General features: G+C 40.1%; 1 protein-coding gene across 2 annotated transcripts in view; it reads left to right on the forward strand.

The window, feature by feature from the left end:
* The first annotated feature begins 4,011 nt into the window (after positions 1-4,011).
* LOC138215817 (ADP-ribosylation factor-like protein 15) overlaps positions 4,012-26,801 on the forward strand; it is a 96,604-nt gene continuing 73,814 nt past the window's right edge. The window contains exon 1 of one of the 2 annotated variants that reach the window (XM_069178231.1): positions 4,012-4,398. In XM_069178231.1, the coding sequence (XP_069034332.1) occupies positions 4,387-4,398 (12 nt within the window). In that variant the 5' untranslated portion in view covers positions 4,012-4,386. Of the gene's footprint in view, positions 4,399-11,361; positions 11,454-26,801 lie in introns of those variants that run through there. The other variant, XM_069178230.1, reaches the window with a different exon arrangement.

A 26,801-nucleotide genomic window follows, 5' to 3' on the forward strand; every position in this document is an offset into this window, starting at 1 on the left:
TTTATTTGTGGATTAAAACTAAAAAAAAAGTTACATTAATTGATTGTTTGCTTTTACATCATGAGTCCAAGTAATCCTTTTTTTTTTTTCTACACAAATAAATATGCACAAGTTAAACCCACCCATTTTACATAAGCAAACCATTTCCTTTGGGAAAGATGTGGATCAGACACCATAAGGCCTGGAACGATAATGTGCATTTCTACTTTAGTCGATACTGCCCCCTTGTGGCCTTTTTTTCCCCCCCAGATTGTAAGATTATGTGTTCTTTACATTACAGTTGGTGCAAAACACCCAAATTAAGCAACAGCTTTGCACTGAATATGAAATGTGATTACTGATATGTTAGTGTATGGCCTTTTATTTATAGAAATTATAGAGGAGGTTGTAGCTCAGGTGGCACAGCAGGTTGGTCATAATTCGTGGGGGTTTTGTGGCCTTCAGGCTCCATTTCTCTATATGTTGAAATGTCCTTGAACAAAACATTTAGACCCAAATCAATCACTCCTGATGTCTGCATGTGCGGAAAAAATGCAAGCCATGTTGGACAAAAAGCCTTATCCAAATGAACGTGATATATAACGCAACCATGTTTCTACAGGCCACCAGAGGTCTCCCCTCTCACATTCAACTTGGTCAGATATCCTGAAGAAGACAACACTCAATTTACACACACTAGAAATATTCTGTAAATCAAATGCAATTATGCCCTTTTGTGTCTCCTTAACTCTCTGTGTACCTTTTTAAGACAGGTTCACGGGACATCCAGTTCTACTTCCACTTAACTGAGTTCAGGGAGATTCCTTTATAGCACATCCTATGAAATATTGAAGAGGAGTGGGGTCTCCGGGGAGCAGGAATCACTTTAGTATGCAGCTTGCATCACATTTGCAGACTTGTGATTTATACAGTTCCTCTGATCGGGATGATATCACATAGTTTCTCTGGGCTTTAATTTTGCCTCCCACTAGATAATTCTTGTTCACTTTTGTCCTGTTATTTTCGTCCTATGTTATAATGGCTATCCAAGTCCACAGATAAAAAAAAATTTTCTTTGCAGACCGTTGGGGAAGGTAATGGGAGTCCTGAAATATATTCCTGAAGGGTGCCTTGTGTCATGCTTCATCAACTTGAATCAGATTTATTTTAAATTACTCTTTATGGTAAGATGTTCTGAATCATCGCACCTACAAATGATGAAATACAGCACAACATTTACTGAAACATAACAAACCTGGATGACTCAGATGTCGTTTTCACACTTGATACACATCACACTGTTTTGTATGCATCTACCATATGCACATTCTATCTACAGTGCATCCGGAAAGTATTCACAGCGCTTCACTTTTTTCCACATTTTGTTATGTTACAGCCTTATTCCAAAATGGATTAAATTCATTTTTTCCCTCAAAATTCTACACACAATACCTCATAATGACAATGTGAAATAATGTTTTTTGAAATTTTTGCAAATCTATTAAAAATCAAAAACGAACAAATCAAATGTACATAAGTATTCACAGCCTTTGCCATTACACTCAAAACTGAGCTCAGGTACATCCTGTTTCCACTGATCATCCTTGAGATGTTTCTACAACTTGATTGGAGTCCATTTGTGGTAAATTCAGTTGATTGGACATGATTTGGAAAGACACATACTGTCTATATAAGGTCCCACAGTTGACAGTGCATGTCAGAGCACAAACCAAGCCATGAAGTCCAAAGAATTGTCTGTAGACCTCCGAGACAGGATTGTATCGAGGCACAGATCTGGGGAAGGGTACAGAAACATTTCTGCAGCATTGAAGGTCCCAATGAGCACAGTGGCCTCCATCATCCGTAAATGGAAGAAGTTTGGAACCACCAGGACTCTTCCTAGAGTTGGCTGCCCGGCCAAACTGAGCGATCGGGGGAGAAGGGCCTTAGTCAGGGAGGTGACCAAGAACCCGATGGTCACTCTGACAGAGCTCCAGCGTTGTTCTGTGAAGAGAGGAGAACCTTCCAGAAGGACAACCATCTCTGCAGCACTCCACCAAGCAGGCCTGTATGGTAGAGTGACCAGACGGAAGCCACTCCTCAGTAAAAGGCTCATGACAGCCCACCTGGAGTTTACCAAAAGGCACCTGAAGGACTGTCAGACCATGAGAAACTAAATTCTCTGGTCTGATGAAACAAAGATTGAACTCTTTGGCCTGAATGCCAAGCGTCATGTTTGGAGGAAACCAGGCACCGCTCATCACCTGGCCAATACCATCCCTACAGTGAAGCATGGTGGTGGCAGCATCATGCTGTGGGGATGTTTTTCAGCGGCAGGAACTGGGAGACGAGTCAGGATGGAGGGAAAGATGAATGCAGCAATGTACAGAGACATCCTTGATGAAAACCTTCTCCAGAGCGCTCTGGACCTCAGACTGGAGAGAAGGTTCATCTTCCAACAGGACAACGACCCAAAGCACACAGCCAAGATAACAAAGGAATGGCTTCGGTACAACTCTGTGAATGTCTTTGAGAGGCCCAGCCAGAGCCCAGACTTGAACCCGATTGAACATCTCTGGAGAGATCTGAAAATGGCTGTGCACCAACGCTCCCCATCCAACCTGATGGAGCTTGAGAGGTCCATCAGAAGAATGGGAGAAACTGCCCAAGAATAGGTGCCAAGCTTATAGCATCATACTCAAAAAGACTCGAGGCTGTAATTGCTGCCAAAGGTGCTTCAACAAAGTATTGAGTAAAGGCTGTGAATACTTATGTACGTGTTATATTTTCGTTGTTTATTTTTAATAGATTTGCAAAAAATTTTAACAAACTATTTTCACTTTGTCATTACGGGATATTGCGTGTAGAATTTTGAGGAAAAAAATGAATTTAATCCATTTTGGAATAAGGCTGTAACATAAGAAAATGTATAAAAAGTGAAGCGCTGTGAATACTTTCCGGATGCTCTGTCCTCTTCTTTTAACCATTACAGTTCTAGTTAGGAACCAGTCTTTCACTTTGATCTATGTTTGTACTTGCTGTGTTACCTTTTTATTAATTTTGTACTGTGTAATATATTCTGTCAGAGGCTGTTGGATTTTGTGCTGCTCAAAAGCTTAATACTACTGTGGAATGCTGCAACTGCATGAATGTGCGAGAACAGTCAGACTCTTTAGTTTGGTGTTGGTTTACTTGTTCAAACTGTAAAATAAAACAAATTATAATTCATCACAAAGATCTGATTGTACAATATCAAGAGTTTTCACTGAGTTTGTGGAAGACTTAGGTTCATGTATTTGGTGGGGGTTTGAAAATTTCAGGTTTTTCAACACAAACTTTTTGACCATCACGATTTCCATATCTGTGTACACAAAAACGTCTTCTGTTATATAGTGTATATGATATCATACCATTGATGGTATGTAACTAAGAATATTTTTAAGGTAGTTTGTACTTGAGCGTTTCAATGTTAAGCTACTTTACACCTCCATTACACTTCTGAGGGAAATTAGACTTTTTATATTCATCTTACTAGGCTATAAATACATCTTACTTTGTAGACTATTACACACAAAAACCTGACAAGTGTGTAACATATGATCTATATTAGCTTAATAAAAGACTGACATAAATTTTTATATTCCATTCATGCTGCCAGATTACCTAAAAATCTGCCTTCTACCCATGAAAGTCACAGCTGAGCCCCATCTTCAATGTTTTACGATTTATATATATAGATCTGTACCTTTGGTGTAGTAGCACACATAAGGATGTGGCAAATTTCTCTCCTCGACAAGGTGAGTGGAATTATGTCTCATTACTGTAATAATAATAATAATAAAAATTCACAATGTCCACAAATGATCTCTGTCTGCTGTTTGGGAATACATCCTTAAAATGAAGAGCAGCAGATTTGAAAGAGACACCGTTTCAGCAGCGATTCTCCCTCAATGAAAATAGCCACCATGTGTTTGATCATGTGACCGCGCTGCGTGCGCAAAGCGACGTGCGTGACGTAGCGGTGTAGGCTTCGTTAGTTTCCTCAACTGATATTGTGTGATAAAATACTGGAAGTCAGCCTGGTGGAAAAGGGGCTGTTTATTCAGGAAAAAAAACAACAACCACACAAACCCAGCGGCCGTTGTGGTTTTTTAACACAAACTCGGTCGTCGCTGAGCTAAAACTTGTCTTGTTAGCGAGGAATCCGGCGGAAATTCCTGCTTGTGAACCCACGAAAGGCTGCTTTTTTATTTTTGCTGTGGCTGTCGAAAGGCGGGGAATACGAAGCGACGTGGGGGTCAAATCCTTTACATTTTGGACTCATTGAAGCAAAAAAAAACAACAACAACAAAAAACGGGATTACTACAAAGGCAGTTCGTGCTGCTGTGTCTGGCCAGCGGTAGTACATGGATTATCTGGTAAGGAAATGACTCGAAATGCTGTGGTACTGTTTATGCCAAATGAAAGACTCCCTTGTAATGTTTGGTTTCTTGGTGGTCGGGCTGATGACTATCAACAGTTGGCGTCAGGTGTTTCCTTATTGTTGTTACGTATCTATGTGCTATCAGGTGGAGCACCTCGTGTTGTGTCATGCTGATGTTTTCAGGTAAAGGGACTGCAGCGTTTGCCTGCCGGTGGTGTGTGAGCGGAGTCTAACCGGTTGACCCGGAGCCCGGAGCCCAGAGCCCGGTCTGTTTTCATGCTGAAACACGGTAACCGGCCAACTAGCCTCAGCTTTAAAGCCCTGCTGGCGTTATAATGTGCCACGAAGCTGTTATTTTCCACCAAACTCTGTGCTGCTGAGGATAAAGCTGCATTCAGTGTTGGATTAGTTTACTCCAGGTCATTATGTTACTCAAAGTGAGGCAGACCTTCACTGCTGTGGTTTCAGATGTTAGTCCCCTGCATATTTTTTTGTAATACCTTTTGACCAAAGGGTTGATTTCAGTCCGGGCCACTGTACCAACTTTGGGCAGGGGGATTATGGTTTTTGGGCCTTTGCCCACATTGTAGAGATGGGATGGGTGCTGCTGAAACAGTGCAACAATAGAGAGGAAGCGGTAACCGACAGGCTTTCCCTGGGAGTTTATAAAGTCGGAGGAAAGAGTGGACTCGGACATTGTGTTATCACCTCACAGGAGGGGACAGAGTGACTGTGTGAAATGCAGAGGAACTTGCCCACCCAGTGTTATCAGATTGTTTATAATGGGCCTCCTAAGATGTGAGACATGGGAGGAACTTTGAACTTTGACTTCACTGGGACTCTTCTTGAGTCACGATTACAAAGTCCTTTCCAGCAACTGCCACCAGAACAGCTGTACTATTAATGTCCAGCTCGTCTCTGGCTTCTGGCCTCAGAGTAATACATCTTTCTGTGGGTTGACCAAAAGTGTCACTTTCAGAGTTTACTCGAGTTACTCTGTAAACTCTGTTAGATGTTTATTGGAAGTTGGTGGTGTCAAAGGGTAAACACAAGAGTCACAGGAGAAAAAAAAAAGCAGGCCTCGTGACATAAAATGAATGAAATCAGTTTCACCCTCAACTCTGTTTGATGTGCTCTATGGACGGGACATTATTTATTCATCTACACTTCACATCATTCAGGAACAGTTGTTGCAAAGTCCAATAAGCTACAACGTCCAATATATTTGGACAGATTGGAAAAATATCATTACCCAAAGCTGCATATTTAAGCTTTATGTTTATATCTGGAGGGGAAAAAAAGTACTTTCCCAGCCGACATGCTTGAAGGATTTAAGATTTTCTGCGACAAACACAGCTGTAACTCTGTGGCCTGTTGGAGCCGAGTGCTTGGCCGTCCTCTGAGGTCAGGCACTCAATAGGCGCAGGGCCTCCTTTCCTGCTGTGCAACACTGGAGACCTGGCACAAAACCTAGGCCTAAACTATGTCTCTCTCTTTCATATAAATCAATCGGAACAGTTTTCCAAACCTTTATTAATTATGCTAGTCTTGTGTTGTGTTGCTATATGAAGTTTTAGACCAGGCTTGGCCTATAAGGGTACCTGGGATGAACAGGAAGCAGATCATTATTGCACATTGCAGAGTAATAACAATGGTTTGGATTCTGACCGTTGTAGAGATCTGCTCCATGGCAGATTCTGTTCCAGCTGGGAGCTGGAGAATTTTGAAGGGACTGGACTTCTGCATGGTCAGCACAGTGTTAAAAAAGACCACACAAAACTGCAGCATTGAGAGAGGAATTTGTTGCTGGCTGTTGCCATGGTACAGCCTTACCAAATTGCAATTGCACTGTGTGGCCAACTGTTTGGCCCGAACCGGTTGTGGACCTCGCAGGTCCATCAACATATCCAGGCTTGTGTTGTTAATTTTTTTGTATAACTTATACAAGAGCATACAGCATTATTATTAAGTTTTGCTGTAGCAGGCACGTGTTTTGTAAATGGAAACCTCTTTTGCGGTTACACTGTTGAGCTGAATGCATTATTTGTGCTCATTTGTGGGTGTAGGCAAATTCGCAGCAACCATACACAACACTTGCCTTTGATGGTGAGTTATTTTTCTGCTACATGTGAATGAATAAACCCTCCAGGTGAACTGGTCTTCATGTTATATTTGAGCCCTGTTCTTTACAAAGACAGATGTGTGATGTTGTAAAAAGTATTCATTCTGTCTGGTGTTGAATAACCAGTTTATTTTCCTGTAATTAAAATTATGCCAAAAAACTCAGTGACAACAACCACCAGGCGTTGACTTCAAGCCATAGGGTCATCATGGGATAACCAAGCACATTCTCGACTGCTTATAACCTGGTCCATGCAGCTGACCTATGTTCAAAAAGAATAAACAGGGGGAGGAGGGGGGGGCATTTAGGGAAAAGAAGCTATTTAAACTTAGGTTTGTTTATTTAACTAATTATACGACTGTATCTTGATGTAATTTCAAGGGTTGCGTGGAATATTTTATAAATTGACTGACTTCAATGCTTTGGTGATTTTGTTGTTGAACGGTTGACATATTTCACAGTTTATTGATGGATTATTTTTTGCATTATACTTGAATTAAAGTAATGCCAGAAGCTCTATTGGGTAATCAATTTGATGTCATGAACACATGCAAGTGAATAAATAACATTTGGTTTAACTATGAGCAGTCGGGGGAAAACGAAAATGCAGACTTAAAAGAAGATGGTAAGCTGAGTATTTAATCTTTTCATATTTCTTACCAGAGTACAGATGTACCAAACTGAAAAGGCAGTTATTCAGCTCGTCATTCTTATTAACTACTTAAATGTTTTCAGTCATTTTTAAATGATTACTGAGGCTGTCTGCCACCTGTTTACGTTGTCTTTTTTTTCTTTTTCTTTTTGTGTAGTTGTTGTTTGCGGGCTTTTCCCTGGTTTCTGGAGCCTCGGGTGCTTTGGTAGCAGTGCTGGGCTTTGGGAAGTTAGTTGACGAGACTAATATCATTACAATGTTTATTTAAAGAATGCACTGTGTGAAATACAAATACTGGTAAAACAAAGCTCATAATGAATTGATTTGAAGTGTGATTTTCTTATCCTCCCATTGCTAAAATGTTATTTTTTATCTGATAAATACTCTTATCAGTCTCGTTCTTTACTTGGACGGGGCCTGCTTTCTCAGCCTGAAACTAACTTGACAAGAGTTTGACGAGTTTTAATTTACGTTACAAACAAGCCAGACTCAGCAGACAGACATTTCTCCGTTCTCTGTTCAGGAGCGACTGAGCTTGTCACTAAAATAAGAATAGCTGGTCCACCTTAAAGAACAGTCCACCTTAAGTAAGTCTGGTCCGGTTAGGCTATTGCATTGTTGCTAACTCTGAGGCTAACTCCCTTTACTTTAATCAGCAGGTGGCAATCAAGACATGTGGACATGGTTTGGGTTTTTATCACCGACAGCTTAAACTGTACACACACTGCACTGCTACGTTCACACAGCTAACTTCATACTCTGCCACTTGCCACCTCACCATCACACACATACTCTGTCTCTCTGTCTAGACATAGTTTTTTATGTTCATTCTGCTAAGGCGCTGTGAAATAAGTGTTGGCCGCTATGCCCTAAGTGTTACAATGGTGGGGAAACCCTGGTATGTAGACTGCGACAGCATTAAAACTTATTTAACATGGCCTGGTTTGGCTGATTTTATTCTGAAACGATAAAGGTTGTATATTTATGATTTTAAGCTCAGTTGTGAATGAATTCTCAGCAGGTGTGAAAAGAGTTTTGCTGACCATCTTTATCAAATTGATGTGACGTGTTCCTCGATGATATCCTAATGTAGTTCTTATTACTGAACACAATTGTACAGTGTGAAACATTTTTTAACAACTCTATGTGAATTGGCATCAAATAGCTAGAATTAAAATTCAGTTTGTGAAGAAGACACGTTCCCAAAAAGGGTCAAAAAGTTCATATGAACTTTGAAGAAGTATACATTTGTATGCAAAAGTTTGGGCATCCCTGAGAAAACTTTTACAGTACGTGTGGCATGTGCAAGAGTTTATGCACCCTCCTACTTGTAAAGCCTCAGAGCTTCATGAACTTGTTAGACCTTAATTCATTTCCTGAATATGTTTGTGTCCCCAAACATTTGCAAATTGCCACAATACCTGTTTATTTCCATTTCTATGTTTAAAAATTAATGAAATGAAAAGTAACAGTGCAGTTTAAAGGAGGCTTATTTTTTAGTGTTATTGCAGGGATTTGTATTTAGTTCTTTGCGCTTCAAAAATATATAATTTGAACTGTGACATTTCTTCTGACGATTGCTGTCATTATGCTGAAAGCATTTTAGCACTTGATCCAACTAGCTTACAGGAGTTAAAAGCTCGGAGGATGGCGTGTCGTTCTGCAGATTTCTTAAGGAATGTAGCAGAACACAGCTATGCAGCAATACACATTTTAAAATAGTCATGCTATTGTTTACCCATTCAGCATAAAGATCACACCTTTATGAAAATATATTGAAGCCTGCGTGCCTTTTGGCTGACCAACTGTATTTCAGAGCAGATCTCCCATCCAAGGGCACACAGCAGGCTGTGGCAGATTGACATCTCGTAGAGGCAACACAGAGGAAAGAGAGCTGATGGGAAGTTCTTGGCAGCAAATGGAATTAGCTTTTTGGCACATGGGATACAAGGCTGCTGTAACTTTTCCTCAGTCTTGTCCCCTATCTGACCGTGTTACACACCTTCATCTCCACCAAGTACTTTTCTGAGGTCAACATAAATGGCCTACTGACTGCAGATAAGAGCGCTTACAAAATATTTTAACAATGTGCGTGCCTTTTATTGGCGGATGGATATTAATCATTTACTTAATCCAAACTCAGGTTTCATTTTAAATGGATATGAATTGATATTTACCTGAAGTTTGGTCAAGTTGACCATAGTTCCTTAAACCTGCCCTTTTATTTAAAGTGCACAGCCTCCAGCTGTAATGTGAAATACCTTTGTGGGCACAACAACACTCCTGAACCTCTATGGCTGATTTTAACCTACAAGGAGGATGTCAGGCAGTTTTTTTGTCTGCTGGTAAGCTCATTGCAGTGATTCCCCTGTGTCTGTGGAGAGTGCTAGTGAGTCAGCATCTCGGGCTGCAGCAGCCTCAGTGTTGCTGTTGGAGGTAATGGGGTTTCATAATGCTGTGATCATGATCAAGTACAGGCACTTTGACTTCCTTTTATATCGACATCTGTATAAGTTGATGGACTGTTTCTCTAAAACAATGTTTGTGAACTGTTTTCATGTCTTTTTTATTGACTGTCACTTCCCTCACTACGTCCTACAAAAGCTTTTTCTCACTAGCGGACTCGTCAGTGATTTATTATTCTGCTCTAATTTTATTTGAAAAATTGTGGGTTGGGTCCATCAAAGCTATAAACAAGTGCAGTTTGATAACGAGAGCTTTATTAGTGATTCAAGGCTTCCATAGGGCAGTGCATCTTGCTGAGCTGCAGTCAGACTGAAGAAAGTGCTGTACAACAGGCTATCATCATATACTGTTACACCAGGAGTTGCATTACAAAAGAAGATATCTACTATACAAACTTGCACTATGATTTAAGTATAGGCACGATTTAGAGAGGGAGAGAGAAAGCAATGTGAGAAACATTCAGTGCTGGATTTTAATGCAGGAAGTCAGGAATGATATGATGCCAATCTAAGGCAAAAGAGACTCAGTTTTCCTTATGCTTTGGTTTTCAACCTGATGACTAACAAGAATGCATTTGGATCTCATCGAGAACTAATCTGAAATAAGTATATACTTCTTTAGCTGCACTGTGGAATGATAATCTTTATGTTATATAAAGTATAAATAACTGAACGCCATTGGATTAAACTAATGGTAGTTTATGGTAACAATTTTTGGATGTGGTCTGATCGTCCCTGTTCCTACCTGTACCTGTACTGACTTACAGGACCAGAAAGGATTCGACAACACGCCAAATTCAGTGTGTGTTAATGTTTTCTCCTTAATGAATGTGGAGATGCAGAAAGCCAGTTAGTCACTGCAGTGAGGACGGGGACAATGGTCCTTGTCCTGTTGTCACGTTTCCTTTCCAAAGTTTGAATAACAGCCGGAGCAGAAGATAGAAGCCAAACATGACGTTTAGTTTACTTTGAGGCACATGCTACATGCAGCAGTGTGATGTTTGCATTTTTCAAAGAAGTGAATCCGTTCGAAATCTAGTTTGTCCGTCGATGTAATTAGCTATCATGAAGCCTTATAGAATTACATCTGAATATTGTATAACTGCATTAGATCAGCAGGTGGTGGCAGTAACCGTTACTAAACGGATGACCTGACCAAAACAAGCTATTTGAACATGACTCAGTTCTCCATGAACAGGCTCCCGACAGAACGTCCCACAACATTTGTTGAAATCCCCATGACCGCTGCAAGCTCAAGTGGTCGATCCTTTCATCCTCCTCCATGCATAAAAAGCTATGGTTTTCATACTTCATAAAGCTGTGTGTACAGTATGGACATAGTGTGTGGGTGTGTAATGGTGACTAATCCAATTTGCAGTCTTATTCTGGATCCCTAGTTGTCAGTGAGTCCTTAATCACTGCGGAGAGAGAGATCCTCCCAAACTAATCTTAAGCTTGTGTCTGTCTGCTGATCCTAGTTGTAATAGTTTTTTTTGTTATCTTTCTATGAATGAATACAGGAAGTAAACACAATACAATCTTCAATCCTGCTCTTCTTCGCGCGTAACAACACATCACTGTAGCTAAATCTCCAATTTAAAAGATGAATCGGCTGAACGTGAGATGATGAAAGGCTGTTCTCGTGTTGTTGACCCGGCACGGTTGTGCTCAGCTACTCCTGATCCTCCTCCATCCATTCACTTACTCCAGAGGCTTGGGTTGTTTGTTGCCGGGGGTTACGCTTGTTGTTGAGCACAATGTCGGAGCACATGCAGCTCTCCCTTGCCTTGTGCAGGATTGGGCTTTACACGGTAAGAAAATGCTTACATGCTGCCGTGTGTTTGTTGGAGAACGGCACAGATTGGCTGTTCTGTGTGCGTGCTGGGTTAAACACTGCTAGTTTCATTGTGGTTTAATTTTTCCCTGGAGTGTTTTGAAACAGATACTGACCAAGCAGCAGTGTCTGCTGCTTCACTGCTGTTTGGTCACTGAATGGAGAGGACGCTCCGCTTCATTCGAGTGGGTGTTAGCATAATATTAAGGTGGAAAAGGTGGACGTAAGCACAAGGATAGATTATGGTCCCTTTTTTTCCTGCAGCTCCTAGCAACTGGCTTCAGGCAGCCTTAAGTACATCATAGTGATTGAATGGAACCATGAATATTATGCTAAGAGGCCAAGGGGGGAAATATAGTCAAAGTTGTTTTTGCCTTGCCATAGCAGTGACACTTGTGTATGAGAGAAATTAATTAACATGAATTCATATTAAAAATGAATGCTCAGTAACACTGCAGTATTTATTGCATGTTTGTGAATAGTTGTATTTTAACCACGGCTGATGATTCATGTTGTGTATTGTCGTCAGGTCCCCTGTTATTCTGTGACCAGCTGGTGAAGCTTTTTCAATGAACGCTAACAGAGAGGCTTCTTCTGAGATAGTGTTTCACAGTAAGCTTTCATTTAATGGATATGATACACACTTAAATGCTGTGACTCATCGTTTCAGCCATGAATAAATCAAATGAGTGGGAATGCAGCAGGTGGGTATTAAGGTTTATTGGAATAAAGTAACAGAAGATGTTGATATAACAACTATCGCTGGTAATCACTCTTTCCAGCTGTGGACTGTCCCACTTAAGGCTCAAGTGAAGTTCTGCTCTGTGCTAAGCTATCGTTACCTGGCGGTCCATCAGTCGGTGTGCTTCATCCTCAACATCCACACAACGTCAGCGGACGTGGCTGTCCTCATGGTGTGTTCACACCAAACGCCAAGCAAAGTATTGCCGCCAAGCGGTTACGTACAAAGTCAAAGCACAGATGCAAATGTCCGCTAACTCGATACAGTCTGTATCAGCCGAACCTCCTCACATGTCAACAGTACTGCCCAGCTTCGTTGCCTGGCATCACTCTCTCAAATGAAAATAAATTCAGTGATGCCAAGGTTTAAATATCACTCATCTGACTGGGCCAATAATCGGGCGAATAGTCTATATCAGAAAGTTCAGAGCGATTTTCTAATAGTAATTTTGTTTGAAATGCCCATCCCTAGTAGTGATTGGACATAATTCAGTGTAATGCTCAGATTTATCAGTGATGTATATTAAACTAGGCTGCTGGCTGGAGTCTCTGACAGTGAGAAGCAGGTTGACAGCTGCATCATGAATGAGTCCAGTGCTTGTTGAGCAGATTGCCGTAATACATGTGTCTGCTGTCTGGAAGTGAAAGCTACATGGTGCGAATACTGACGGCTGAAAACGGAGATCAATATAAGTATAAGTTTGCCATACAGAAGTTCAATGTCTGTGATTGTTTTGCCTTTGGTTGATCGCGTTGAGACTCAAGCCCCTGCTGGAGGAGCACAATATCCTGGACTGTGGTGCACAAAATCAAACCCTCAAAACTTGTGATTCTGTGGTAGATAAACACTTTGATAAGATCTCAGCACCGCTGCATGTCTGTAGTTCAAGCTTTGTCGTGAAGAAAAACAAACTTCTGAATCCACAACCTTTACAACATTTATTGACAGACATTCGATGTGGTGCTGACGGAAGTATTTCACTGGGAAGTCAAGAAAAGCTTGGTAAACCTTTGCCGATATTATAGACTACTTTTCATCAGTCTGTAATCACAACGCCAGTAAAGACTGTTGAGCTGCAGCAGAAGACGGGACGGCATAGACGGTGCCTGACTACACTGTCCATTATAGTCAGTGTTTGACTCGGTGTTTGTTTCCGACAGCCTGTCTGTCAACCTAAACGTTTTTTTTTAATTTTTTTTATTTACCCACTATCATGTGCAATCTGAAAAATGTAAAGTTTAATTCACACCATTCAGCTGCTTATTCCTGAAGTGTTCTGAGATTAAAACAAATTTGTATCGCTGCTTTGAAGTTTATCTCTGGTGTCGTTTGGTGTAGCCTCAAAAATGGTGCCAAATTGCAGCGGTTTTCTTCTTTGTCACAACCAACTTGTTCTCACTTGCCACAGTTTTTTATTTATGTGATTGAAAATATCTCTCTTGATAGTTTCCCAGTGTTCTACTGACACAGCAGGGTTTCCAGCACAATTTTATGGTGGAGGCACTCTGCCTCTCCTAAAATAAACAGCCCCGTGTCTGAAGTCAGGGGATACTATTACATTTTTATTTCCTTAATTCTTTTTTTTTTTTTTTTTTTCATCCATTTTTGGTTTATGAAGCTCCCTGGAAAATGAGCGGTGGCACCACATCACAAAGCAAAGGCTACTGTATGTATATCATGAGTTTGAAAATGAATTAAAGCATCATTTACCAGCCACACCGATACTGAAAGGAGATGTGACAAGAGCTGTCTGATTCAGCACGTCATTGATCAGACAGCCAGTTCTCATTTTCAGGGCGTCAAATACCGACGCTTTGTAGAAGCTGCTGGCATCGCGGTATGCCACAAAGTAAGTTTAGCATTGAACCCAGACACACACAGTGCAGTCTGGAGGTTCGGTGCTTTGGCCAAAGCCCTTCAGCCTGGATGTTTTTCCTTGCTGGTCAAAGAAATCGGGACTGGTGGCCTTTTGGTCCAAAGTCCTGCTTCTGAAGCTGCAAACCACAGCTGGAACTGAAAATGGACCAAATCAGACCATACGTTTGCTTGAGCGCAATTAATCATAGCAACACATTGTCCTTTTGAGAAAACAAAAAACGATTATAGTTTTTAAAATTTGGGAAAAATGGAGACAGAAGCTCCATTTATAATTCTGCGTTAAGTGGCCATTTCTTTAATGAAACAGTTTGGACCTTACCCCCATCACTCTCATCACAAAATGAATGAAACAATGCAAACACAGATACATAGTGGAATATAAAGTATGCTACTACTTCAGCACATGTAATACATCCGTTGAGTATTGAGGTGCTGTCAGTGGGTGAAATCCGACACTGGACTTTAAACCAAAAGCCAAGCTGTTCCCGTTCACTACCTACGGTCAACAACCACTCCAGTCCAGCCTAGTTGACCCCGAACCCTGCCTAACGTAAAAGCTGCACAGTATGATTTAATCTCACAATTGAAGTTTAAACAAATGCTCTTTTGAGGATCTTCTTAGTGTTTAGATGTCACACATGCAAGAGTGCCGTTAGATTTTGTTTTTTAAGTTGGTAACAGCAGGTGCCGTGGGACATCAGTACAGGTGACCACGTGCTGTGGGCTCCGTGACTACTACTCTTTGCACCCTTAACCATTAAGGGGTCTAAGTGATCGTATTAGGCACTTTGTTGTCATCTCATTATGTTATTAATGGTGTGGAAAAATGGCTGCTCCACTCAATTGCTAGATCTAACCCTAAGGCTCCGGCCACAGCATGCAGACCACGAGTCTCAAGGCTGCTTCAAGCTTAATTTGGAAAGAAACCACTGAGTGTGCATGGTGACAATGACCTACTTGAAGTTAAAATGCACATTGGTGCTTTACAGCACACGACCCGGAATCTGAATCAGCATGCTGACTCTGTCACCTCATGCAGGACTGGTTGAACAAACAGGAACTGAACAAGTAAAAGAGTTTTTAATTGGACAGTGGTGAGAGCTAATTAAGATGCTTTATTAACGCTGTCTTTTTAAGAAGCTTTAAATCAGTTAAATTGTGCTTGATCAAAACACAGCATTATTTTATCAGATGAAGCCAAGTTTAGTTTATAAATATTGATTTAACTTGATTCAATATTGTTTCGTTTATAAATAGTGATTCAAGGTTTTGGAAGCTGTAGTTTGTCATGCTGTGTATTTATTATTTTGTTCACCCCATTGATATCAATGGAGGTATAGGTTAACAGAAACACCTTGGCATTTTTTCAGTAATATTAAATTAGTTGGTTCTACAGACTGTAGCTCAGGGTACACTCAGTATTTTATCTCAATGATGACGTTACGAACAATGTTATGAAGTGAGTGGTTATCAACCCGTGAACATTAAAAACAACTTTTATCTTAAAGTTTGTTGTTTTGTGCAGCTGCGACCACAGTGGCAACACCTGCATCCTGTTTACCATGTAAAGATTGAACCCCATAATAATGTACCAAAAAACTAAAATTGGATTGTTTCAGTTTTATAGTTTGTGTCATCCAGTTAAGTTTTTATCATATATGATTCGGAGTATTATGCACTTGAATTTACACTATATACAAATAATTGCATCAGAAAATGCTTTGTTTAAACATTATCGCAAGGAAATTAATTTACTGACCAAAAGAGAGAATCTACTTTGTGCATTTTATTCTTTCAGAAATGGTCCAGAGTTTCTTGCTATCAGTTTACTGGATCCATTCATCAATGTCTTGCTGAAGGCTGTATTTGACAGAGAGTTGTTAAGATGGTTTGTTTCTTCTTTTGAATCTTTTGTCTTCTTGGTTTCTGTGCTGCTGTGTCACTGCATAGAGATAACCCTTTTCCATTTTTTCCAATGTTGTTGTGCCCTCACATGCTTTATAGAATAAGTTGGCCCTTAGGCTTGAGGCAAGGCCACTGTAATGTAGAACAATCCTGTACTGATAGTTAAATCCTTCATGGTTCTTTAATGGATATATGTTTAATGGAGCCATGAGAGGAAATGTTGACATCGCCTTTATTTTGTTCACCTCAGGTTAAAATGAATGTTTGGCAGTGATTCAGTCAGAGACATCACAACAAGGTGGATTTGTTCTGAATGTTTCCACTGGATCGAACACCAGCTCTATGCACATTCCTTAGCTCGTGAGCTTTTCAGTCATTTTACTTAGTTTGACCTTGAGCCTGACTAATCTTAGTCCTTGGTTCATCTTTGTTCAAAGTTACTGTTCAAGTTCAATCCAGCTTGCAGCAGGATCTCTCTTCTACCACTGTTTTTACGCCTGCTTGGTTTTGAATAGATAACTCCCACACTCAGCCAAATGGCTTCAAAGTTCCAAAAGACCCCTCGGTGAGTGTACAAAGTGGGAAAACACGAATGATTGACCATTGTTCTCTCTCACATGTGACACAGACATTTCTAGTTTGTAATTTGTAATGCAATATGCTTTCATGCTTAACCCCCCCCTCCCCACACACACACACACAGCAGTGCACTGCTTTCCGAATAAATGTCAATCCTTTGGAAATAACACAGATTGGTCCTTAATGTTAATTCCAAATGCAGCTTCTAAAGGAAATCCTGATACCCACCTTTTAAATGATATTTATAGCTCGACAGAAAAGGTCATCCTGTTCTCAGGGAGAGGCATTTTTAGCTCTCTTATCCATAGATAAGATCTTTGCCCAGTACAGTGTATAGTATTAAGATATGTTGCTGAAATGTTTTCATGGATTTTTTTTTTTTTTTAATTTTTTAAAATGTTTTATTTCCCACTGCTGTGTCTTACTGAATCAAAAATATTTTCTGACCTCATGTAGCCCTTTATAATTCAATGTAATAATGGGTATAGGTTACTTATAAGCCTGTGGGACTCATTCATTTTAAGAAGTTATTGTTTTTGTGATTATATTATGTCTCAGAAAAATTCTTGCACAGAAAATAAACCCTTCTTCTCACAGCGTGTGAGCAGCATACATTTCCAACCTGCTTCCGTCTTTTTGAAAGGCAGGATGGGAGCAGCTATTGCCCCGTCCTGGGCCTTGAATATTGCACACTTCAAAATAACCACAGGACCTGGTGGGATGATGATTGAGAGATCACCAAGGGTCACCCACCAACTATCGTGGACTGTTTTCTAAAACCTGGCAGCCCTTACTGGTTTGTTTTGTTGCGTCAAGGACATTTTGGGAAGGAATTTAGCTCTGGTCATTTGGGAAACAACAAAGAAGAATTTCCTGTTGGAGATGTATTGGCAGACAGTTTTGGATGACACTTTTGGCCTTTGTGTATTATGTATACAAGGAACTCTGAGAGTGTATATTCAGGATCACTGCCTTTCTAGTGGCACATATGCAGTATTCATGTCCATCAAATTGTAGAAAGTTTTGACCACAACTTGTTTCGCAGTCAGAGTATAGGTTGGATTTTCTATCGGACATAAAGAATACAGTGGCAGAGCAGGTTCAAGAGCAAGAAAATATCTGGAGTTTAACTAAGCAGTTTGGTGACAACAGGAAGCTGTAACTGTTCCACAGGGAAACTTGGTAAATTTGTAACGACAAAAACACAAAATGCAGTTTCAGAGGAAGTGTGCAGGGGCAGCATACTAGGATGGAGGACAAACATCTATATGTGTGTGTATATATATATACACATACATACATACACACACACACATATAGATGTTTGTCCTCCATCGTAAATATATATATACGCACGCACGCACGCACACACACAAGTTGTAGCTAAAATTCACATTGAATGTGAAACCTCTCGCTTTTGGCTTTTGTTGGGAGACGCCTTATAGCGTCTTTCTGTTATACAAGTCTTTGTCCCCCCTGACATGACAAGGACCCATCTTCACACCAAGCTCAGAGCCTGAAACACTGTAATATGCTTATCCACAAGACATTGTAATACATGAGTGGGCTGCAAAGTCCTTCAGTAATCCCAGCCAGAGGCCCTCTTTCTGTTTCAATCAGTTTTCTTACGGTTACCAGTCATTGTTAGTCCACAAACCAAGTGAATTCAAAAATTTCTAAATGCTGACTCTTATTTTTAAAAGATCTATAAACCTCTTCACATGTTCACCCACTTCTCTTATGATGCATTTGTGTATTACATCATTTGGTAGACTGACAATTGAAATGACGCCTGAAATCCCCATACAACAAAACCTGATATCCTATAAAGCTATAAACAATCATGTAATCAATTAAAAAACAATGATCTAAATGGATCTGAGCGTGAATAGGAAGAGGGCTCCTCCTTACTACGTCACCTAAATAAAAGCACCTTGGAAAAAAAAAAAAAAAAAAAAGTATGTTGACCCAGTCCTACTGCATGTGCTCTAGATAGTTCAGGGAACTTGAACAGATGAAGCTGAAACTTTTTGTTTGGAAAATTACATGCACAAATGTTAAGCAGTGTTTTTAATAAAGAGCTCGGGTACAGTCACAGAGCCAAGAGCAGTTTTCCACCTAATTCTTCACAGTGACTGTCAGCCCCGCAGTCAATGCAATCTCTGAGGGACTCCTAATTATGACAGTGGAAATCGTGGTCTAATTACTATTTCAGACAGCTCTGTTTCGCAGCAGCATAAAATAGGCACGTCTCCTCGTTAAGTGCAAGATACGAAGTCAGTCACAGCTATTCCACAAGAATAAAATCAGATGGTACTTTTCAAACAAGGCCTTTTGTAAAGTGTGTTGAGCAGGAGCTCCTGTATTTAACTGTCTGTCAAGATAATAAATCAATCAAATGAAGGAATTTTCAATAAACTCAGCTGTTGCAATTCATAAACAATAACGGCACCATTTCAGGATATGAACACGTGACGACATGTTGCATTGTCCAGTATCTCCAGTCCATACAACATTTGCAGCACCTGTGGTACTTTTGTTGCCATAGAAAAATAAGTACCGTAATTGTTTTTAGAATTCTGGGTCATCGACTTGGTCCCAAAGTATTGATTTTTTGTGTTGTGTCCACTGAGGCTGGTTCCACCCCCAGATGTAATCCTCTTTGATATATGAATGGTGAGAGATCCAGTCCTATAAAAAGAGGTTTCCTCTTTAAATTTTTTCATTGAGCACAGATATTTTTGGCCTTATGTGGAGGAAGTGTGAAGTGACGTGGGCAGCTGTGTTTTCTATGTCTATGTGGGCATGTCCAGATGTGTACGCCCACATTGAATCATTTGTAAACTGCCAGCTTCCTTCAATAGGTATGTGCAATGCCGTGTTAAAAATAAACCCTGGACTGACAGGTGATGTCTTCACAGTGGTTTGCAGGATCAACCTTACATGAATGTTTATGGTCCCGGTGACGAAGAGGCTGATACTGAAATTATTCTCCAGCATTGAGTTTTGAAAGCTGTCAGGTTGGCATTGAATGCAAAGTCATATTCATGGAGCTTAAATGTGTTTAAATTAGAAATTTACTGAGGTAAATTTTGTTTTGTAAATATTTGTCTGAACATAAGCTTCCTGACAATAAATTTGCCCAAATAATGCAGACAATATTTCATTGTTGAAAAGTTTTGTCTCTTTTGTTAAATGACAAAAAGATTCATAGAAAAACAAATTTATATTTCTCTAAGCATTCTATTAAAAAAAGATTGTTTTAACATTGTAACTGAAACTCTTGTATCATATCAGCACTAGTATTGACAAATCTCCAACAACTGTACTGGTGACATATGAATTACATATCTAGAAAAGTCAAAGTACTTTTGTTTCCAGTATTCTCATGTGCAGGACTGTATGATCTGCATACTTGCCACCATTTAGATTTCAAAATACGGGAATTTTTTTTGGGGCCCAGAAAAGGGGATAGTAAATACATAAATAACCAGATGTATTTATGTTATGACACGACATCAACGAGAATCTATCATAGAAACACTGCACTGTGGAACAGAACACATTCATTTTTACAATTATCATTTCATTCATCTGTGTATGCAAATGTATTGCGTTGTTGTGATTGTCTATTAAAATCAGCCCTACATGCAAAAGGTGTGACCAATATCCTGGTGATCAGCAGATATCAATGCCAACGGCTCAGGCGGATTTGCAGGTGTATTTGTGGATTTTAAGGGGAAAACAGTCTGTCATGGCATTTTGACAGCAGCTGAGTTAGCTAGATAATTAATTCAGCCGTCAACTGGCCTGCTGTTCTGCGCAGAGAGCAGCTGTGTTCATGCCCCTTGAATCGGGTCGTACGTTGCCAGGTTGTGGCGACGGATGGATTGAAATTCTATGTAGTGTGTGTAGACTGTATTTCATAGATGGTCTGGCAGCTTGGGTAACGTCAAACACACAAAACTCATGGATCTGTGTATAATGGCTATTCAAAATAGAGTATTAGGGCCATGGAAGTTACGCGAGTTTCCCAGGAGAAACAACAAAACGAGAAAGGGGCAGGAGGTGACCCTGAAATTCAGGAGGAACCTGATTGTTGGCATGCATGATTATTTGAAAGATACATTTTTCTTTATAGTTTAGTTTTGTAGATTTTAAATCTCTTAACAGGTTTCTCATGGTAAATGATGTCTCTCTCGGAAAAATGCAAACAACTCTTTCAGGATAGAAAAACACAAAACATGCTCGACTAAATAAATGCAAAATGTAGCACAGTGTGTGCTATGTAGGTCATTCAAATGTATTACTGGTGAAGCCATATGTGTGTGTCACAACACGGGTCAACTGATCTCCAATCATCATGCTTTTTCCATAATCACATCTGGTTTCTGTTCTTGGAAGATAACACTTCTACTCACAACACTGTGGGTGCAGATATCAGTTCTCTGCTCACATGGACATCTAAATATTCCTAACTGGTTCCAGACAAGACCAGAACCGATTTCCAAACATACTTCAGATCGGATTCACCCCAGCGTTGAGGAGTTGAGTGAAGGATTGTGTGTAGACATGCTTGGTATGATTGCATGAGCTGCTGATTTATAGAAAGTGTAATGGCGCCCTCTGTTGTCGTTGGACAGAAAGTGCCATGGCCGACACATTAAAGGAACTGCTGAATTTATTGTCTGTCAGTAACTTTTTAGACCAGGACCCCTCATGACCTTTGTTTAAAGCACACTGCATACTGTTCAGACATTCAACTCAAAACTTCAGTTCCATCCGCCTGTCGCTTCAAATTTGATACATATATGAATTTAGTGGTTGTTGGTTTGATACAGGACACATGAAAAACAAAACAAAACCTTTGTAGTAACTGTTTTACTGCTACAGAAGGAGTAATGCAGACAAATCATAGTTTTTGCCTTCTTGGGTTATTTTCCAGTGTTGATGCAGCTGATGGTCATCACATCACTTTTATGTGAGTGTTCAGTGAACTACACGGCAGTTAAGAGGGAAAGTGGTCAAAACCCAGTTCACTGCTGGGTGTAGGCTGAGACGAGTGCTCCAAAGTTATTTCACATTGCAAGTTGGTTTACAGTGTTTTACAGTGAGGCACTTAAACACGGCACAAAACAGACTAACAGCAACATAAAAACACAAGAAACAGTGACTTCAAAAACAAGTCCATAAAAGTCTGCCTTGAAGGGATTAAAAGGGACGCTTTGCTGCTTTCTGTGAGAAAACTGCTTTTCCACAGGGGTTGCAACTCACCTCACTGGAATTTAAAACCTGTTTACAGCAAACACATTTTGAAGAAGAGGGTTACTAAATTCTCAGAAAGTTACCATGGAACTATTAAGTTTGAAACAGAGCTAACAAAGGAGCTTAGAGATAATGACACTTGATATGTCCAATTTTATCAGCTCCTCCACCAATACACTGCAAGCCAGTTTAAGAAGCACAAAACCTGCACTTTAAAAAAGTTATATGGCAAATTAGAGACTGCATGAGTCATTTTTCACCTTTGTACATGTAGATCATATTTGCAGATAGCCAAAAGATTTCTTAATTCCATAGTATTTGTAATTGTCCTGGCAGCCTGACAGTTGGCATCATTTGACCCCATGATTGCTCTGCATAATTGTCTAATGGGAAAGAAATATGAAACCACCGTGAGGACTCAGCACACCCATCTGCACAAATACTTGTTCTCTCATGATATCTTTGTTTTCCAGACTGATGATTTACCCTTAAATATGAGGAGACACATTAAGGAGTGTTTTTCTGAAACATTTGTCTCCCATGTCTTTCCAAATTATTGGATCTACTGTTCACAGAACTCTTTTGGGATGTGGTTTAGTAGCCAAATCCCCCTCATCTGTCAAAAAGCTTGAGCGTTTCCTTACTGAAGCGTAGTCTAATATCCTGACGTAACGCAGCACAATTTTCAACTAAGATTGAAGCATGGACCTAATTGATTGGAAGATGTTTTAACTGTATCATCCAGAATGCACTCCTTTTATTTTGAGGGGTCTGGAGTATGTTACCAATAGGCGTTTTTATTAGGGCTGTTACTGATTATTGATTTCGACATTCATGTATCCATCAATACTTTTGCTTAACTTTTTGGCACTAAGTTGGAAATACAATCAGTGCAATAAGTATCCCTCCAAATTGTTAATATTTGTTTTATAAATAGTTGAACATTCCCAAAGTATCCAGTTTCTAATGGCAGAAAACAAAACAAAAAACAAGAAGGGCGTACGTTTGGGAAACTGGGAAAAGCTCATTTTTGATAAACAACTCATTCGCTTTCAGTCAACAAATTGACTAATCAAATAAAATGTGTGTCAGCCCTAGTTTGCACTTCCTTCAGAGATGAATAGATTGAATATAATAAGACTTGACAATAGACTTCATTTCTGATTACCTTTAAGCCAGTTTGAACAAAGTTTTTACCTGAAAACCTTTTAATATGAAGCCATCATTTTGTACGTAAAGAAAGTCTTCATTGTTGTTTGTCAAGTATATCACACCTGGACAGTGAGACACAGGGTTCTCAAAACTGACACATAATGAAATTTAAATTTTACAAATTTCTCTTGTGGCAGAAGATTGAGTGGATACAAATTCACTCCTGCATCCTCTGGGTGGAGCCATGCAGTCACCGATCTGCTCATTAGCTCACCTGCTCCTTTCCTATGAAACACTTTCACGTCAAATACATGACTTTAACATACTGCATTCTACTTTTAAAGTCAACAGCAGACACAGACAGGAATTCAGCTTTGTTTTCCCTTTTAGATGTTTTACTGGTGCATTGCGTGAACTTAGCCCATTGGATACAAGGATTAATGTGTACCATGCAAAGCAAATCATAAGCTTTTGTATTTAAGGGGTCAACTGAGGTTACTTAACCCAGGAAGGGAAATGCCTTTAGTCTTTTTTACAGATATTTTATAGGACACATATCACTGTGGTTTCTTTTAGGAGGCGTTAAAAAGCACGGTCATAAGAGGATGTATGGAAAACCGCTGGGCATTTGAGGGAAACTGAAAGTGATGAATTTTTTTGTGGTTTTTGAGACCATATTTAATAGCATGCAAAGCCACAATAAAGAAATGTAGCATTCAAGATGAAAAATTACTGTCTTTTGTTCTGGCTTATTTATTACGTGCTATCGTTTTCACTCTTCTAAAGCTAAAGTGAAAGGGGCCAAAAACATATGAAATGCTTTAAAACCCTCTGCGTCATCGATGATTACTCACTGGATGAATGCGTCTTTGTAAAAACCAATACCCTGCTGGTGTTTTATCGTGCACTTTCTTTTCCTCTTCTTGATACCTTTCTTAAAAGCCTTAAATGTGGCTTTCACAGAACACAGTACAGTAAATGATCTTTTATTTTTATGGCAGTTGAACATATGACACTTTCTTTCATGTAAGTTCCTTTTTATGTCTGTAGTACTTTCTGACAAGCAGATATTTTTCCCTAACATGCACATTCATCCACAGTTGGTAGGCTGTAAGCTCTCTTCCTTGGGGAGGCAGGCCTCAGGAAGGGCTGAGGCTACCTCTGAATCAGGTTGCACTGTGCACTGTCATAGGTAGGTCTGTGATGGATCATGGCACAGTTGGCCTCTGACTGTTCTTTCCTGTCTTTGACTAAGTAAACGTTTCCCTCTGTGCTTAGTCGTCTCTGAAAGCTCCTTTGCGCAATACTGCCATACGCGCAACATCTGTCCATCAGTCTTGGCTCTTAGTGTGTGTGTGTGTGTGTGTGTGTGTGTGTGTGTGTGTGTGTGTGTGTGTGTGTGTCTGGTGTCCATCCCTTCTTCTGGTAAAGTATGATTTTGTTGGTAATGTGGAGTCCTTGGTTTGTGTTCTAGCTGGATCACAGCAGACATGTTGCCCACTTTCACATGTTGTTCATCTACACTGTCTTTCATGTAATTATTTATTTTGGCGTTTACCAGGGGGCAATTCTTCAATGATTGATTGCATAATTGGCAGCATTCACTTTCATCTGACTGACTCAATTGGTAGATTTTTCATATTCTATTTGCCACTCTGTCTACTGCATGTCAGCACAGTGAGTGTGTTGATACTTAGCAATGTGGTTTCACAATGGTGCTTTTTAAAGTGTCCTGTGAGGCATTGAAAATATCTGTTCATCCAGTAGGTGTCAGGATAATGCAGAGCAAACATGTACTGAAGATAGACTTGGCGAAGAAGTGATGACATACAGTTAACCCCTAATGATAATGGACATTTACCAAGCCTTTGGTATAGTTTACATTCCCACATAGTGTGATTATTTTTATTGTAGATATTATTTCTGAGGCAGTTAAATTGTTAGTTGAATTATATTAGTGTCACATACTGAGTTTTTAAGCCTGTTCCTGTAAAGGAGGGGGACGGGATTGTACAATGTGATATGTTTTTTTGTCCCCTTTGAAGTAGGAAAGACATGTGGAGTCCATTGGCTTTAGTCAAATGCTGCCTGTGTGGGATTTAGTCGTACAGTTTGTATAGTGGTAGCCTACACACACACTTTCCCGGTTCAGCCCTGAGCCTTTTCTATCTTCTTCATGTTTCACACACATGTGAGAAAATTTAAAAAAAAAATATTAGCCACACATGTTTTGTGGTGTTGACTCTGTCCTTCAGCACATTGGATCTGAAATTAACCAGCGCTGTTTCTCAGCTTTAATTTGAGGGTGTTTACAGGCACATCAGTGTATGAATCATAGCCCTTTTCATAAATAATACCCCATTATGAGGGCATGTAAAATAATAGGACAAATTAAGAGAACCATAAAGCCTCCGTATTTAATGTTTGCCTCTACCCGGCCTGTTCTGCAGTCCTTTTCACTTTGTTGTTGTTTAAAGAGCTTTTTCTTTTCAGTTTCCTCAGCGAGGGAAAAATATGATCATCTAGATTGAGACCAGGAAAGTAACTTGGCCAATCAAGAGTTCTTCTGTTTGGCTGTTAAAGATAAAAAATAAAATAAAAAAAATAAACTCTCTCAGGCACTTTGGGCACCGTGCTTCTCGTCGAGGATCTGGTTCCTGATGCATTGTCCGAGATGTATAAAATGGGCGACAAGTTTTACACTACTCACATTACACACACTTAAAGCTAAACTTAACACCGTAGCCTCATGGTCAGTGTTTTATTTGAAATCCAATTTGCTGTACTCAGCCAAAGTGACAAACATGTCACTGTCATAATACTTTCTAACTGCACTGCGTAGACATGCAGGTCAGCTAGGTGCAGCCAAACTGCAATGACCCTCTCTGTGTCCTGGCCAATGCTCAGTCCGCACGCTGTGCAAGTTGCACTTGGATATGTTCCGTATAACGCCTGTGCATTAGACCAAGCACATGTTTAGCATTTATTTTGGAACTGGCTATGTAAGCATGCCACTGGATGATCTAAATGAAAACCAGTAATGCCGGCATCATTGCTCATTTTGGCATTAGAGCGTCTACCACGATTCAGGAATAGACTGCTGTGGGGTTATGGGGTTACTGCGATGTTCTTTCCTGTATCAAAAGAAAATATGACACCTGTATCACATGGTGAGTGGATAGAGCCTTGCTCCCACAGCTTTACTTGGTGGACCAGTGGACGCCACAATCTGGTTCTGATTTACTATTACGTAAGCACTTAGAGACTGTTGTTTTTGAGAAGTTGTCTTTGTCGGGGAAAAAGGCTAAGGGAAACAAAATAACAAACAAGAGATTGGTTCCAAAAGCAAATGTGTTGTGTAAACCGTTCTCAGTTCACGATGGAGACCATTTCATCTAGCCACCCCTTAAACCCCCAACAACCATATCTCTGCACCATTAGTGGGAGGTGAACGGGTTTAGATGGAGGGTTGAGGGGGGAGCTGGTTAAAATTGGCGCCCATAATCGTCCCCCTACAATGAAGTGGAGCCCCTCAAATGGCTGATAAACAATGTACCTGAAGCGAACAGCAGGCAGTGATCGAGCTATTTGTGAGGGAGATGGACACAAACTAGCGCCGATGGGGTGACAGGAGGTAGGTGAAATGTGGATTTGAGGTTTTTGAGGCTGTCTCTACAAAGAATCCGCCAGTCACAACTGAGGGGCCCAAAGTGTGTGATTATTAATTACTGATGGCTTCCCAGCCTTTGAAAATCAGGGGGCCGCAGGCATCACATGTGTGGAAGAGGCCTGTCATCACCATCA

Source organism: Embiotoca jacksoni, unplaced genomic scaffold, assembly GCF_022577435.1.
Source record: "Embiotoca jacksoni isolate LCO1_2020_lvr unplaced genomic scaffold, fEmbJac1.0.p SCAF_8, whole genome shotgun sequence".
NCBI classification, from domain to species: domain Eukaryota; kingdom Metazoa; phylum Chordata; class Actinopteri; family Embiotocidae; genus Embiotoca; species Embiotoca jacksoni.